The 18349-nt window shown below is 43.2% G+C and overlaps 1 protein-coding gene across 1 annotated transcript in view; it reads left to right on the forward strand.

Moving 5' to 3' along the window:
• The first annotated feature begins 1763 nt into the window (after positions 1-1763).
• fam193a (family with sequence similarity 193 member A) overlaps positions 1764-18349 on the forward strand; it is a 30911-nt gene continuing 14325 nt past the window's right edge. The window contains 15 exon segments of the mRNA XM_046325911.1: positions 1764-2168; positions 4601-4675; positions 5064-5318; positions 6778-6962; positions 10207-10374; positions 10941-11172; positions 12942-13066; positions 13327-13474; positions 13692-13766; positions 14088-14162; positions 14279-14391; positions 14810-15064; positions 15843-15996; positions 16444-16596; positions 16899-17189. Coding sequence (XP_046181867.1) covers positions 1941-2168; positions 4601-4675; positions 5064-5318; positions 6778-6962; positions 10207-10374; positions 10941-11172; positions 12942-13066; positions 13327-13474; positions 13692-13766; positions 14088-14162; positions 14279-14391; positions 14810-15064; positions 15843-15996; positions 16444-16596; positions 16899-17189 — 2532 coding nt within the window. The 5' untranslated portion in view covers positions 1764-1940.

Here is an 18349-nt window from a genome sequence, read left to right on the forward strand (position 1 = left end):
GGCGGGATTCGTGACAGACCGCGATTACTCACCTCATACTGGATGAAGATTTTTTCTTTAAGGAGTCGGATGCCAAGGATTTACTTCAGACACCCGACAAGGCCCAAATCCCTGTCATTCGCATGAGAAAGAGACGGAGATATCTGGGACGTAGGTCGCGATGCCTTGTAAGGATCCAACGGCGAATGGGTAATCTGCCTCTACCATCAGTCCTATTAGCCAACGTACAATCATTGGATGACAAAATAGACAAGCTACGATCACGAATATCCTACCAATGGGATATTAAAAATGGTAATATCTTATGTTTCACCGAGTTGTGGTTGAACGACGACACGGATAACATGCAGCTGGCGAGGTTTACGCTGGTGTACGAAATCTAATATTAAGGAAGTCTCAAGGTTTTGCTCGCCTGAGGTAAAGTATCTCATGATAAGCTGTAGACCACACTATTTATCAAGAGAGTTTTCATCTATATTTTTCGTATCTGTCTATTTACCAACACAAACTGATGCTGACACTACGACCACACTCAATGAGCTGTATAAGGCCATATTCAAACAGAAAAATGCTCATCCAGTGGTGGCGCTCGTTGTGTCTGGGTACTTTACTGCAGGGAAACTTAAATCCGTTTTACCGTATTTCTACCAGCATGTTAAATGTGCAACCAGAGGAAAAAAAACACCTTTACTCCTCACACAGAGACGCGTAAAAAGCTCTACCTCGCCATCCATTTGGCAAATCTGACCATAATTATATCCTGATTCCCAAAAACTAAAGCAGGAAGCGTCAGTGACTCCGTCAATAAAGAAGTGTTCAGTTGACACAGATGCTAAGCTACAACATTTACATTTACATTTAAGTCATTTAGCAGACGCTCTTATCCAGAGCGACTTACAAATTGACAAGACTGTTTTGCGAGCATAGACTGGAATATGTTCCGGGATTCTTCTGATGGCATAGAAGAGTACACCACATCAGTTATGACGTCATCCCCACAGTGACTGTACACACATATCCCAACCAGAAGCCATTGATTACAGGCAACATCCGCACTGAGCTAAAGGGTAGAGCTGCCGCTTTCAAGGAGCTGCCGCTTTCACGTGGGTAGAGCTGCCACTTTCACGTGGGTAGAGCTGCCACTTTCACGTGAGAATGCTATTTGGCATGGGTCCTCAGATTCTCAAAAAGGTCTACAGCACCACTGGTTGCATCACTGCCTGGTATGGCAACTGCGCAGCCTCCGACCGCAAGTCCCTACAGAGGGTAGTGCGTATGGCCCAGTACATCACTGGGGCCAAGCTTCCTGCCATCCAGGACCTCTATACCAGGCGGTGTCAGAGGAAGGCCCTAAAAATTGTCAAAGACTCCAGCCACCCTAATCATAGACTATTCTCTGCTACCGCACAGCAAGCAGTACCGGAGCTTCAAGTCTAGGTCCAAAAGGCTTCTTAACAGCTTCTACCCCCAAGCCATAAATCTCCTGAAATACTTGCCCACTACCCCTTGAGGACACGTCATTGCACATACCAATAGCCTACAAATGGCCACTTGCATTGATGAACAAGAATGGTTATGAATGAGATCATGAATGGTCACTTCTGGGGTTCTTCACAATTTTGGGGATAGAGTCAGAAAACCCGTTTGTCATCCTCCATCTCACCTATGACCTCACCAGCACTAATGAGAAAAACATCATTTCCCATGAATCCTCAAAGAGAGAAGGGGGGCGTACTGTTGCAGCGCAAGTTCGAGCAGCCAATTCCTGTCCAGTGGCCATATTGAAATCTCAAGTCTAAGTACTCTGAAGGTACTGGGTGGTTGTCTAACTGGAAGTCTTTAAAATATCGTCTATTTATACCAGAGGGATTTGAGCAAGACATTCCACCTGAGACTCTGCCTGTACTGGACGGCAAGTTGTCTCTGACTTTTGTGGGATAATGAGTCCAACCGATGCTAAACGAGGTGCTAAACGCAGGAAGAACAAGCGGGGCGGTGGCAGCAGTAGCTGCAGTAGTACTGTCTGCAGTACCAGTGGCAAGGCCGGGGTTTCAGCCACGGACCTGAGTCTTCAAGCCACGGCAACACCCGTGTCTACCATGGGCTTTCTGACACCAGGGAGCTCAGGAAATGGGAACATGGGCTCTATAACAGGCCTTAACGGAGAGGTGAGAATATACAGTTGACGTGTTGAACACTAACGTCAGAGAATTTGATTACACATAATCGACAGACATTTGAGGCCCGACATTCTTCAGTAGCTAGCCCAGCTACCGAGGAAGCTAGCTAGCTAACGATAACTCGGGAAATGGGAACCTGACGTCGACAACAGCCAACAAGTTAGTTTAGCTGACTAACTACGTTAGTAAGCTTTCTATATACGGTAACGCGTTAGTTATAACGTTAGCTACTTGCTCAATTTGAAAATAAACTAGACCGGCTGACGTTTCTAGCTATCTTGTTCTAGCTAACGTTACTCGACAACCACAATGTTGACAGACCGAAAATATCCGATTTTGCTTACACGACAGTCGTTATCTTATTATCTAACTGTTCGCGACGTTGTGGGAGTGGATGTTTGTTACTTGCTAGATGGATACTAACGTTAGCGTGTAAACTAACGTTAACTATGACCAAACTGACCATCGCCACTGCACTGTGTCCTTAAACTGAAGTGTCTCTTGTTCCTGACTAGCAGCTAGGTACAGAATGTAGCTTGTTAACAATGCGCAACTATTTGGACAGCCAGTTGGCCATTAATTTCTTGTCTGATGTTTTCATATTCACAATTTTAGCAGGAGTAGTAGCTCACCAGACTAACGTTACTGTACTGTTTACAAACATGAAGTCTCAGTCGAGTCTGTCAGTGTCATCGGATTAGCCTGCTAAGTAACAGTAGGCCTATAGTTTGTTTACTCATACCAATTATTTAATAGGAAGGTCATTACTAGTTAGGTCGTCCACGGTGTTTACAGACACAATAATAATGTGTAAGACAACTGCAAGACTACCGTCACACAGCCAAGTGAGCCAAATTACTTTACCACAATCCTGCAATATACCAATGGTATAGCAAACATTGCAACATTACATACTTGGCTGTCAAATGATATATTGAGTGTCTTGCTTTACTCATGGTTTCTTGTCTCTATACCATATATTGCAGCTATGCCTTGTCAGTCTTCTCTATATCACAACAGTAGCCAGGGAAACAACATCCACTAATCACCAAAGACTAGGCATATCATGTGTACGTCACATTGGCCGCGACGAGGTTTATCATCTTTAGTGCTGAAGGACTTCCTCATATGATGAGCCAATTGTCCCAAAAAAAGTCCATAATGCAGACTTGTTAATACTTAGTCACTGTCTAAGCAAATCCAAGGAAAGTCTGATTTGAGCTAAATGCAACGCATTGCCCAAACAAGGGCACTGCGTTCATCCACCTCTGGCCTGCTCGCCTCCCTACCACTGAGGAAGTACAGTTCCCGCTCAGCCCAGTCAAAACTGTTTGCTGCTCTGGCCCCCCAATGGTGGAACAAACTCCCTCACGACGCCAGGACAGCGGAGTCAATCACCACCTTCCGGAGACACCTGAAACCCCACCTCTTTAAGGAATACCTAGGATAGGATAAGTAATCCTTCTCATCCCCCCCCCCTTTAAGATTTAGATGCACTATTGTAAAGTGACTGTTCCACTGGATGTCATAAGGTGAATGCACCAATTTGTAAGTCGCTCTGGATAAGAGCGTCTGCTAAATGACTTAAATGTAAATGTAATGTAAATGTATTGCACTCACTCAGTTTCATTAGCCTATATGCCAGACAGTTTCCCCATCATTTGGGATGTAGACAAAGGTTGCAGAAAATAAATCAGGACAAGAACGCATATTGTGAATACTGATTGTGGCAAATTTTTAATTTGTGAACCCTTGATTGCGATTCTTACAAATTGCTATGATCCATCTATAGAACGGATGTAAGCCCCAGAATATAGGCCTGCCAACATCAGAGTTGTGATAGTGGTCTTAATGTTTGTTTCTTTGAAAGCTCAAGATGAGCTTAACTTATTGCCCAGGCCAGGCTACTTATTGTGGAAGGAATTTGCCTAGATCAGCATTTACACTAGTCAGGGCTATTATTTCCATCTAAGAAGTAATATAATATTCTCATAACCTTTTGATTAACTAATCAGTGTGTTTTGATTCATTCTTCAGATGTTTACAAAATCTTTGCAAAGTGCATACATATCGAGACTACACTCTGCTTATGTAAAGATTGTCTGTTGAAGACAGAAACAGCAGGTGAACTTGCTGGCCCCGTCAAAATACTGCTGCGCCGAGCATTAATATGAAAAGTAATACCTGCATATGTTCTTTGTAATATCGGCAGGACATATCATCAACTGCTTTGTGTTTTATTTGATGTTCAAATAACATCATTCGGAGACTAACCTTAATTGTGTGTGGCCAAGTAGCCCCCAGCCAGGTCAAGCGCTAACATGCTTCAGATAGCCTTGTAATAGACGCTTGGCATCGGTGCTAATGAGAGGGGTGACTCTGGAGGTGTTGGTTTATGTCGGGCCCTTTGTGTCCTCCAGGTCTCTATGAACGGTAACGTTACACCACAGTTTTCGGAGGGGCCGGTGAATTCCGACTTCTCTGGAGTCCTTCAGGTAATGCATCACTCACTGTCTCTGCAGCTACTCCTGTTAGGCCTACGGTAACATAGATCAGCATCAGCTTATCTGTTGTGAGTATCACTGGGTGGACTGAAAAGCCCCAGGTGGCATTCAGTAGGCACAAAGTGTATGAAAAAGTTTTGAAATGGGAAAGGCCCATCCGAAACGTTATGACCAATAAAAACTTTACCATTCAGTTTCTAATTTTAAAACATTTTCCACCTGTTTGTGCTTACTGCCCATGACCCTGTCTTAATTAACTTTAGAACCTGCCTGGGTAGGCTACATATTGGAGCACTAGTTGGTAGCTACTGGTTACTGCCACTACAGTAGTGCTACACACACTCTTCTAACTGACATCCACTCCGTCTCCAACCACCAGACCCCATTCACATTTGGCCTGAGCCAGAGGGCCCCATATTCCACCACCGGCGACCGCTGCCTCCTGTGCCGGAGTGAGCGCAAGCCAGACAGCACCCTCCATCCGGACGCGATGCTCCCCGGGGCGGGGCTGAACGGTATGGCACAGCCCCCCAAGTCCCCCAGCGCTCTGCAGCTGCCCCTGTGGGTGTGCCCCGACTGCCGGCGCACGGTGGAGAAGGAGGACCGCCACGCCTCCCTGGAGCAGTCGCTGGTGGTGAGTCACCACAAGCTGGTGGAGGGGTGTGGGTGGAGGGAGGGAGAAGTATGGTGGTGAAAAGGTGATGCTGGACCAATGAACTGAATGACAATGGCTGTATAAGTGGATGTTTGTGTACAGTTAGAGGATAGCCAAGCCCTAGATAGATGCAGGCAGGCATTGGTGGATTATATCAAGTAACAGAAACATTTAGTCTAGGCCTTTCAACATGTGTTGTATTATGAGGATAAACATTTTCTGACTTGCACCTCCAGGTTGACTGCATGAACTTCACAAAAACCATGTGATCAAAGGTCATGCAGTTTTTTTATGAAGTCGCCTTCAAGTCGCTGTAGTTGCTTCTCACCAACTGCACCATGCATTCATCACCTGCGTTGTGGGAGGCACTATTTGTCAACCAATCATTAGGGTGTTTTTGGTTGAACCACGTGAATGTGACCAGAGATGTGACTGAAACAGGAACCAACTTTACTGCGATTCTAAAGAAACAGGAGATCCAAACGAAAGTGATATTTGAGACCTCTGTAATCAATACATATTACACAAGTTATGTTTTCAGTTTGTGAGTGTGATATGAGGGTATAGACATTTTTATTTTGACATTTTATGAAGAACATTTTTACGAACAATAGCAGCCATGTTGACACTTCCATGTTGATCTGAGCCTTGCCAACTTTCTTCTACAGTCGGCTTTGTTAGCGTTACTGCTCGAACACATCCATAGACTCGGCACAAAAGAGAGAGATGGCGACAGGTATACTAAAGGTAGATTACAACAAGGAATAAAGAGGTTGAGGGCTTGTGACTGCCCACTGACTGATCTACAAATGACCTTGTATGATAAATAACTACTCATTATTTGTAGATTAGTCAGTCACCATTTACCACAATGCATCACCAATTTGATGCTCTTGGACACGGCCAAAGAGAGACAGACCGACCCTCTGTCTGATGACTCAGCATTATAGAGGCTCCTCCTTTGCTGTCAGCGGGAGATAATAACCTCAGACAGAAAGCCACACCGGTGTTTAAGATGTCTCTCTTGCTGATGACATGTTAGTGGCTGTTCCGCATACACTGCCTTGCCTCACTCCTAAGAGCCACTCTGTGTTGGTGACGTCTAGCAGCTAATTGCTAGGCTAATTGAATTTGAAAGTTGGGAAGAGCCTGACAATTCCCGGAGTGTCCCTCTGGCCTGGAATGCGCTTGTTTTTCCTTTCCCTTTTTCTGCTATTTTGCTTGTTTACGTTCTCTAATTTCTCTCCTGTTCTGGAATTTTGTCTCTAGTCTAGTATAATGAGTATCGATCTCTGTGCACTTTGCTGCAATGAAATACTTCAGAGTACAGACCTAAGGCAACAGTTGGTAACGTTAAGTCACCTTTATGGTCACTCTTGGTTGCATTATCATTGCTTTTTTGCATGCTCTGATGCCCTGTAATTTCTTATTCCCCCAGAGCCAAGACTTCCTGTTGCACATGCCTGTGGGTAACGGAGGCTTGGGCCAGGAGCTGCCCGCTGCAGGGGGCAGACTGACCAATGGTGGCACACCCCCAACCCTCCCCGCTCTCCCCATCCCGGACCTCACCACCCCTATGACCGCTGATACTGTGTGCAGTTGTGAGGCCTGCAACGAGAGACGGTGAGCTGGATGGGCGCATTTGTGGTGGTCACTAAACGACCACGCTAGAAAGGACGAAAGTGTCTATCGTTTGACATATTGAGCTAGCCTAGTGTATCAACTATGTGTTCAGGAAGTTTCTAGAAGCCACCACCTGTGCTACCATCCTTTTTAGCATTGTCAGATAATAACTAATCACATCCACCAGCCAGCTCTATCTTTCTCTCTAACAGTCTGGTTTCACAGCGCCTCAGAACGGGACTTGACTGTAAATCGATGGACTTAACAACCGCTGGTTTTATTGGCTGATCTCTGTCCATCAGCATCTTGTTTTCTTTTTCTTTCAAATACTTTAACTGCACTAGATTGAGCTTGCCTGGGGATATGGAACCAATGGGATAGTCTCAAAAGTGCAAACACCGCCCATCTAGCACTCCAGGCAGGCTCAATGAAATGCTCAACATTTCAATGAATGCAAATACTATTTTAAAGTTGCACAATGCAGAAATCGCTCCGCCATTTCCTGTTTGCTAAAACTCGAATAGTTCACCTAATTTCAGTTTATGCAACAAAATAAGCTAGTATATTGTAGATAATCATTGTACCATCTAAACCACTGTGAAATATATCTTCCATAATCAAAACATGTTGTTTTAGCTGTTTGAAGCTGGTGTACAAAACCGAAAGTCAATGAATGGTAGATCTATAACACAGATTTCTATGTGAATTTGGTTGGGTTGCCCAAAAAGTTACACATTTCCACTTTAACCAATGACTGATATCCAGTCCCTGCAAGATCTGCGAAGTATTTTTTTAATAAAAAAAAAAATCTGTGGCCAACAATTCTTGATTTTTTTTCAGAGGCTTTCAATGAAATTTGGTGAAGAGTTTTGTTTGTCACGTTCATTTAATATGAAGCAATAAAAAGTAATATGTGCTCAGCCTGCAGCATGATCTATTTTCTTGTGCGCACATATGATAAACAGTTGTTGGTCTGAACACGTCTATGAGACGGAGAAGCGTGTATCAATCCTTCACTGCAATTAATTTATTTTACTCCAGCCAGCAGTTAAATCAAAATTATAATGATTCTCAAATCAGTCAAGTCATTTAAAAAGAACGACTCGTTTGCGATCTGCACATCACTACCACAGATTTCCTTGCTTTTGCTTCGGTCATGGTGATCTGCGTCTGCTGTGGTGGCTGTTCGGACCAGAGTATGTGAGCAGAGCTAGTGTGGAGCGTACCCAATTTGACTGGTGCGAGATTCCCAAAGGCTGGAGCGTCGGCCTTCTCACCAGCTCCAATTTCGCTCCAGTAGCGCTCACTTCACCAGCTCAGGGCATGCCGGCCCAGGATCAATTTGTAGTCTACTTGTGTGCCGCTTTAGCTACTGTGATGGAGTTCATTAAATATTTTCATAAAGAAACTGATAAATCAAGGTGACTTACAAAGATGCGGACCGAGAGGGAGTACGGTGATGTAGTGTCCACAACTAAAGAATCTTTATGGAAACACAAGCATGATGGTGTACTTACTACCTGTACACGGTGGTGGAAAAAGTACCCAATTGTCATACTTTAGTAAAAGTAATGATACCTTAATAGAAAATGACTCAAGTGAAAGTCACCCAGTAAAATACTACTTGAGTAAAAGTCAAAGTATTTGGTTTTAAATATTCTTAAGTATCAAAAGTAAATGTAATTTCTAAAATATACTTAAGCATCAAAAGTAAAATTATAAATCATTTCAAATTCCTTACATAAGGCACACCAGACTGCACCATTTTCTTGTTTTTTTTTTTAACCAGGGGCATACTCCCCAACATTCAGACAATATTTACAAACGAAGCATGTGTGTTTCGTTTGTAAATTATGTAGGGATGACCCGGGATGTTCTCTTGATAAGTGTGTGAATTGAACCAATTTCCTGTCCTGCTAAGCATTCAGAATGTATTGAGTACTTTTTGGTATCAGGGAAAATGTATGGAGTAAAAAGTACATTTTCTTTAGGAATGTAGTGAAGTAAAAGTTGTCAAAAATATAAATTGTAAAGTACAGATACACCAAAAAACTACTAAAGTAGTACTTTAATGTATTTTTACTTAAGTATTTTACACCTCTGTGTGTACATGCTGAAAGAAATGAACGAGTTGGGTAGATAACTAAGTGTGTCATTGTAGCAAAGTATTTATAAACAAAAAATCAGATCTCTTAAACTATCCTTGTTTAATTTTGCTGAGCGCTTTATGTCCCTACCAGCCTATTGTGTTGCACTCACAAATGCTTCACAATGTATTTCTTTGTAGGCTATAGCCTTGAAATAATTGGAATAATATAGCCTGAACAGTTCATTTTAGGCTCCCTGTCTGGCTCCTGACCTATTTGCTGTTTTAATATGACATGAACCTATTTTAAATTATTTAGGATTTATTACATTCATCTTTTCATGTTTATTAAAATAGTTTTCATTCAAATCCATATGATTTGGTTTTAATGCTTAAAAACCAATTGGTAGGTCCAGGTAGTCACAAAAATAGATGGATGTTGGTTAAATTGTGATTTGAATTAATAGAGCGAATTGTTCTTTTTTTTTTCATTTTGCTCACATGCTCTGATTCTGACCTTCTTTTCACATACTTTGCTGGCTCTTGTGTTCCAGCACAGTGTTGCACTGAGTGCAAAACAATTTCCCCCCATTTTCATGTAAAACATTTGGGAAACATTTTGCACTGTCTGACTGATTTTTGTTGGTAAATGAGATGGATTCCTGTTCATTGTTCTGCCTGTCAGTTGTAATCAGTCAGTAATCAACCATAGACTTCACACACTGATGGGCGGGGGGGTTGTTGATGTTTTATTGGGCTGTTTTCCATGGTAACCGTGATCAAAATTGCTAACCCTCTTTTGATTGGACACTTGTGCAGTGATTGGTCAAAATTGCGAGCTCTTCCATAAATTTGTGGATTCGTTGATTTTGTTTTGAATTATGCGATCGCAGAATTTTGGAATCCTGGAGGGACTCGATATCAGCCCTTTAAAAGAGGAACATTGATGCACAGACGCACTAATACTTCTACTATCTGGGTTGTATTCATATAGTAAATGTAGTAGGAAATGCTCATTTTGGTTTTCTGTGTCAATGTATTAAAGTGTTTTCTGTTGCTTGCCCTAATGAACATGACTCTGCGTCCCTCGTATAATGGCACCCAGTGTCCTCTCACTGATGCATCACAATTACCTCTTTTGGCCTTCACCCCCTCCAGGGAGATTTCGGCCGAGTCAGAGCGTGAGTCCCAGCTGCTGCAGAACCACTGGTCGGAGGTTCGCTACCTAGTGCGGTGCATCTACCGCCAGACAGGCACGCCGCTGGCCGACGACCACGACCAGCCCCTTGACCGCGACAAGGAGGGCATGAAGGAGCTGGTGGACAGGTAAGACTCAGCTAGAGAAAAGTCAGCTCGTCTTCCACCCTCTTTCCCTCAGTCTGCCTCTGCATTCCTCCTTTCCCCTCTCTTTCTATTCCTTTCTCCTTCTATTTGTCCTATACACCCTCTCCTTCCTACCCTCCATCTCTCACTGCTTCCTGTCTCATTCCTTTCTTTCATTTTGCCCTCCATGCTCTCTCCCATCCCTACCATCCTCTTTTCACTTCCATCTTTAAGATGATCAGTTATCTGACAAGAGAACCATTCAATGATTACTCTGGTAATCTCACTTTCCCTTGTCCAATTTTGCTAGATAAGAGATTACCTTCAGAAAATGGTTAGCCATTTCAGAGGTTAAACCTTCCTCTGTGCTACTACTTGTGGCTAGGCCATCTGTTACATTGTACCAGGAAAACCTGAGTTTGATTTAGTTATTTGAAAGTGTTTGAGATGCATTTGACCCAGGACTGACCACCATAGATAATCCCTACAAGTATTAGCATATTTTGCTATTGTATTAGCCTATTGTACACTGGGTCTTATGACGTCCATCTTGCCCACCTCCTGTTCAGGCTGTGCGAGAAGGACCCGTACCAGCTCTACCAGAGGCTGGAGCAGCAGGCCCGCGAGTACGTCCTAGAAATGAAGGTGCGCCTGCTCAAGCACCTATCGACCGGTTCCAAGGCTGCGGCGGCCGCCGCCCAGGGCCCCCCACAGGCCCACCAGTTCATCTCGCTGCTCCTGGAGGAGTACAGCGCCCTCTGCCAGGCTGCGCGCACCATCAGCAGCTTCCTCCTCACCCTGGTCAGTCTTCCTCTGTTAACGATAGCATTAAAGATTGCCTCATGTTAGCATTAGCTTAGTCTTAGACCAGTGGCTAACAAACAGTCTTGCGTAATAACTTTCAGGGTTGGCATTTGCGCTAGCCTTAATGTTAGCCTTACTGTTGGCCTTTCCATTATGCTTTGCGTTAATCTTTTGCGTTAGCCTTTGGTTACCTTTACGGTTCCCTTTGTGTTAGCCATTTGGTTCGCATCAGACTAGCACAGAGGGACAATGCTTAGTGCTGCTCAGTGTCTCTTTTAGAGGTTTAGCCTGAGTTTTGGCGACAACGTGAGTTAAACCAGACTTGCCCCCAATACATGAAGGCTAAAAAGTATCGTTGCCTCAGTAACTCGCACAGGATTAACATAGGCTTTAGAATTTCTCCAGAACACAGGGACAAGCCACGGACGGTGTCACAGAATGACTCATACTTTTTGGAAGCAGTACAGAGGTTTGTCTGAAAGTTGTCACCTTCGCTTCGGGACAATAGTCATCAGCCTAGACAGCTGCCACTGCTGTGGCTATACACACACACACAAACAGTGGGGTCCAGATTATTGACACCCTTGTTAAAGATGTGCAGAAATGACTATACAAATAAATAATTTACATACTGAGCTACATTTTATGCTTAAAGAAATTTGTTAAATTATATTTTATACCAATACAAATCAAATCAAACTTTATTTGCCACATGCGCCGAATACAACAAGTGTAGACTTCACCGTGAAATGCCGAATACAACAAGTGTAGACTTCACCGTGAAATGCTTACTTACAAGCCCTTAACCAACAGTGCACTTCAAGAAGGAGATATTTACCAAGTAGGCTAAAATAAAAATTTATAATAAAAATGAACACAATAACGAGGCTATATACAGGGGGCACCGGTACCGAGTCAGTGTGCAGGGGAACAGGCTAGTTGAGGTAATCTGTACATGTAGGTGGGGTCGAAGTGACTATGCATAGATAACAAACAAACAGTAAGTAGCAGCAGTGTTCAAGTAGGGGGGTGTAAATTGTCCACTGGTCATTTTTATGAATTGTTCAGCAGTCTAATGCCTTGGGGGTAGAAGCTGTTGAGGAGCCTTTTGGTCCTAGACTTGGTGCTCCGGAACCGCTTTCCTTGCGGTAGCAGAGAAAACACTCTATAACTTGGGTGACTGGAGTCTCTGACAATTTTATGGGCTTTCCTCTGACACCGCCTATTATATAGGTCCTGGATGGCAGGAAGCTTGGCCCCAGTGATGTACTGGGCTGTTCAGAGAAAGTGATTTTGTTTATCAAGTAATATCATTTCTCTTCTCATTCTTTCAAAAGGTAGGGGTCAAAATGATTAATGTTTCAATACTTCACCTTTTGTGGATAACTGCACTGAGTTTTTGATTTTGGCGAACACATTGTGAGGGATGCTTGACCATTCCTCCATACAGAATCTTTCCAGATCCTTGATATCCTTTGTCTGTGCTTATGGACTGTCCTTTTCAATTCAAACCACAGGTTTTCAATGTGTTTCAAGTCCGGAGACTGAGATGGCCATTGCAAAATGTAGATTTTGTGACCAACTAAGCATTTCTTTGTGTGTTTGAGCATATAATATAGCACAGTATTTTAATTATTTTATAGTTATTTTTTCTTTATCAAGAGTGTCAACACAGTAGACGTGTGCCGGAGGCTGCGGCATTACCGCTAGACCGGCCAGGCCGCATAAACTTGGTTTCTAACTCTCTTCTTGTCTGGGTTCCACAGGAGAACGAACACCTGCAGAAATTCCAGGTGACGTGGGAGCTGCACAACAAGCACCTTTTTGAGAACCTGGTGTTCTCCGAGCCCATCCTGCACAGCAGTTTACCTGCACTGGTTGCACAGCTGAGGTAAGACTGAGTCGAATGACAAAACAGCCATTAAGAAGAGGATTTCTCCATGATGTTATTGAGGTGTATGCTTCTTTGAGGATTATTATAGCTTTCTTTTTTTTATAGTCTCCCTATATAATCCCTTTTTGTTTGTCTTAGTATAGCAACATCATTAAACCTGGTCTATCCTCAAGCCTAAATAGGCCATTGGTATGATAAACTGGTCTAGCTGTGTGTTTCCAATATCTTCTTTCAAAAATAATGCAATTTCTGATTAGGCACGGCACGGCCTCCCACGACTCGTACAGCGAGGACATGTACAGGACCCTGCTGGAGAGCTACCAGCAGCTGGAGCAGGAGATGGCCGCCGTGGCGGCCGAGTGGCAGGAGTGTGAGAAGAGGATTGACGACTACGTCGACGAACAGGTACACACACAGACCGAGAGAAACACCTCACATACACACACAATATCCCGGTCTTTGCTACACTCCACGGGCTGGTCCTTGTGTGTGACAATGGAACTTAAATAAATGTCAATAACATATTGTGATGTCCTGAATGTTTTTAACAAAACCATTCAAAGGAGATGCCTTTCTTTTGGTCTCTCTGATGCTTAGCAATTTGTTTTTCTCTTTCTGGCAGCTGCTTTTTAAGGTGGAGGGCCAGAATCTCACAAATCAACGGACAGAACCACATAAATCTTTAATTAGCAAAAATGTAAGTAGTTTATCACACTACTAAATTTCAAGTAGTAGAAGACAATTACTGTAGTTATCAGTATTGTCTATCTTTTCATTCCCTAATAATTACCTCTATTATTTATGTCATATTATTTCTATACTCCAACAGAGAAAAGGTGATTTAGGTACTACTTTTAGGCACGTTTAGGTACTGTTATTTATTAAAAAGCTGACATATGCACACATGACTGTAAGTCGCTTTGGATAAAAGCGTCTGCTAAATGGCATTTATTATTATTATTATTATGTTTCGACCTCAAACTGTCAAAGCTCATAATTGAAGTCTACCTATTTACAGACTTTGAAAACAAAACAACGGATGCTGAAGGAAGACTGGGAATTCTTTAAACAGAGGAGGTTTATAGAAGAACAGGTATGATGGACAAATAGTCTACAGAAATAGTTGATTTATTTGTGAAACTGGTCAGACATATTTTGATGGTGTACCCTTTTAATTTGCTGTACATTAATTTGATTTTGTCTTTGCAGTTAACCAACAGTAAGAAATCTTTAGCTGGTGACAGTAACTTTACAGACACGATGAGAATGCTCTCCTCTCGTCTCAGCATTCCAGACTGTCCAAATTGCAATTATCGAAGACGGTGAGTTTGGAGGAATCATTTTGCTTGCAGATGGTGTGTTTGTTTATTAGCAGCGTGTCTAAATAAAATACTTCCTATTTTTTTTACGTTATTTTTTAAAACTATGTGGATATTATATGACAAGTCCAATAAGATATTAAAACTTTGTGTGCGGGTATGTTTTTAATCCTCATTTATCAACCCAAAGTAAAACAAACCCATGTTTCTAGCCAGTACCCAGTGTTATTCGGTGACCTGAAAGGAAATGGGGTATACAAGTGTTTAGCATATCATGAACCACATCAATATAATATATCAGCCTTCTGAGATTTTCAGCTCAACCACAAAAACGATGACCTGGAACACCACCACTGGCCACCTGCAACCCAACCTTTGCGAAACCACATTTTTAAATGAACAACCATCCCTCCTCCTCCAGATGCACCTGCGACGACTGCAGCCTCTCCCACATCCTGACGTGCGGCATCATGGACTCGCCCATTGCCGAGGACCTCCACATCAAGCTGCCGCTTCAGGCCACGGAGCCCCCACAGCACCGGGACTACCTGGCCGAGGTGCACCCCCCCAGTCTGTCCTCCAGGGGCAGCTCAGCCTCTGCTTCGGCCTCCAGCTCGCCCATCACCATACAGCAGCACTCGCGCCTCATCCTGCCAGAAGGGGTCGCCACCACCTTGTAAGTCCACCAGGGGTGGCGTGTTCTTTGTTGTAAAAATATTGATTTTATTCAGGAGATCATAGCAAATGTATCTTCCAAACAAGACCTGAGTATATAATGTAAAGCAATAAAATATCATAGAAGAAACATACAAAAAAAGCAATACATTACAATAATGTAATGTTATTTTTAAAATATTTATATCTATCAAAGATATACATGACTAAAATGCACAAATAATGGCTTTATGAGTTCATGCTAGAGCTGGGACGATCATCCGAAATGATCAACACTGTCCACTTATCGTGAACATTTTGCTGATATCGATCATTACTATGAGTAACCTATAGGGCCCTCCTAGCGAAATGTGAAGTATGAAATAAGTTTACTAATACGGGTAATTGTTAATGGGACAATTGATAGCTACAACATTCAAAGTAGTAGTTTTAAGGGTAATATTACAAAATAATAACTGTTACACATTAATGTTGTAAATGTATTGTTAAATTTATCATTCGATTGTGATTCATCCAATTTATCGTGATGTGGATTTTTTTTGTCCAGATCGCCAGTAGGATTTATCCCAATATCTAGTTGATGTGGGTATGGTTGTATTTGTTATGGTTACTCTTGTGGTACATGTAGTTATAACTCTTTTATCAGGTATGTGCTCTCCAATCATGTAATGTCATTTCCTATAATGATTTTTAGCATGAAAACATGGCCACTCCTGTTTTGGTATTCACCTTCATTATTTTCTCTTTCCCTCTCTCTCTTCTTCCTCCTCTCCTCGTAGTGGTAGCGACGAGGACGAAGTGCCTCCGCTGTTGGGCAAGTTTGCGGACATCTACCCCATGGGGGGCTACGAGGACCCAGGGGTGGTGGCCAGGATGAACGGCCTGCACAGCGAGCTCAACGGTGGCGGGGAGAACATGGCGCTCAAAGATGAGGTGTGTGGGTGGTTGATGGCTGCGGGGTGACGTTTACCCTAGTTATGGATCTAGGATCAGCTTCCCCAATCATAACCTTAGCCATTAGTGGGGAAAATGCTAAACTGGCCCAAGATCAGCATCTGAGGCAACTTCACCCTACCATGTGTGACAGTGCCCTTGATGCAAGTTTGGCATGTTTCTCTGCTGAATTTCTCTGTGCGAAGTTTCTGGACTGGGACAGATTTGATTGTGGAAGTGTACTTTGACACTGACTCATTCCTGCTGAATTTCTCTCTTTCTGTCTCCCATCTCTATCCTCCTCACTCTCCTCTCTCCTTCTGTTTTCTCTCCCTCTCATCCTCTGCCACCCTCCTCCCCTCTCTCTCTTATTCCATTCTCCTCACTCTCCCCTCTTCCTCTGATTTTTTTTTTTTGCTCTCTCCCCCCTTTTCTCTCTCTGTCCAGTCTCCTGGAGGGAGCAGCAGCAGCAGTAGTTCGTCAGAGGGTGACGAGGAGGAGGCTGACGAGGAGAGCGGCGGGGAGCCTCCGGGCCAGCGGGGGGAGCTTTCGCCAGGGAAGAGCAACAACAGCCCTCCGCCCTACTACCCACAGCAACAGGTACAACCACACTACACAACTAGGGCTTGAGGTAGAATTTGCATCAGGTTAACCTACTGAGATAATAATAATAATAATAATAATAATATATAGAATACCTAGAGAAAGATTCTGTTCAGTTTGAATGGATTCCAATGCATGGGGCACACAGACTGCACACAGTGGGTTATATATGTCGCCATCTAGCTCAAAATGCTTGCACAGTTGTCTTAATGCTGAAAGGAGGAGAAAAAAAAGACTAGCAATACTGGTAGACATGAAGGACAACTCACGTTAGCCATCCTGTTCCTCTCTCATTCTAGGTGGAACAGCACGCCTGCGAGTGCCACGTGTGCAACCAGGACCTGTCCTCCTCCCTTGCCCCCCTGGGCCCAGCCACCCCCCTCTCCCCCAGCCAGATCCACACACCCCCCTCCGGCCACCACCACCAGTTCTTCACTGGGGGTGACAACCAGACCCCCAGCCACCCGGCCCTCCACCTCTACCCCCACATCCACGGCCACCTGCCCCTGCATAACCTCACCCACTTGCCCCGGCCCCTGCTGCACCCCACACTCTACCCCAGCCCCCCCCCCTTTCACACAGCACGGTGAGTTAACACACACATACCACTAACAACTGTACTAGCTTGAGGTAGATGAAATCGGACCCTGAGTCAGTGATTAAGGGCAGCTTCTATTTACTCCTCCTGAATGCTTGACAGATACAGGCTGTGCCCCAATAGTCTTGAAAGGCTTCCTTGTGTCCCTTACTGATCTTACCACTGCTCTGTAAGGATGTTGATAGGTGAAAGCCATTTCAACAGTCTTGAGGGAGAGGAGACATCAAATGGAAGTCATTTATGGGTATTGGGATACAGCCATAGTCACATACAGATAGGGCCGGCACGGTTATCGTATGATCATGCAACTGAGTTATGGACAATGACCTACAAAAATTATAATCTTATTAGTACATTCATTTTAGGAGAATGGGGGATTGAACTATGTATAGTTTACCCAATAGCATTTTGACATGAAGTGGGTAAAGTTGGTCATCATTTTACAAGCAGTCTGGAGGAGAAGCTGCATTTACGAATGTTCCAAGCAATCAAAACCATTTTGTTTTTTTAGATGGCTGTGTCGCCAAAGATGTGTTATATTCATTAGCTATGTTGTACAAATCTTTCAAAGATGCATTATAAGCTCAAAATTTTTATACAGAATTACAATTATGAGTAACCATGGTCATTTGCATGACAATTAACCAAAATGCAATAATTGTCACAGCCCTAGTTACTGTATTGGCTATACTTTGTCTATGCAATTGATGGGGATTTACATGATTTAAATTTAAGGATATGATTTGAGTGGTTCCTTCTTAACTGGTCATTTTTCATTGATGGAGTTAATTTTGCATGGCCCAGTACCCTGGGTAGGTGGAGTTTTTGCATTTTAGACCATTCCATTGGTCCTTAAGTGAAATCTTAAAATCACCCAACAAATCGAATTTGCCCATTGATACATTCCCTTCAGGGGATTTACACCAACGTCACAAGGAAGTGATTCAACTCTGTTATACCTTTCTGGTTGATTATTTCTCTGTAATTACATGGATATTCCACACGAGGCCGCACTGTTTCAAATGAGCTCATATCTACTATGAGAGATTGCAGCTTGGTTATGCCAATCAATCAAATTTATTTATAAATCCCTTCTTACATCAGCTGATGTCACAAATTGCTGTACGGAAACCCAGCCTAAAACCCCAAACA

The sequence above is a fragment of the Oncorhynchus gorbuscha genome, linkage group LG24 (assembly GCF_021184085.1).
Source record: "Oncorhynchus gorbuscha isolate QuinsamMale2020 ecotype Even-year linkage group LG24, OgorEven_v1.0, whole genome shotgun sequence".
NCBI lineage: Eukaryota > Metazoa > Chordata > Actinopteri > Salmoniformes > Salmonidae > Oncorhynchus > Oncorhynchus gorbuscha.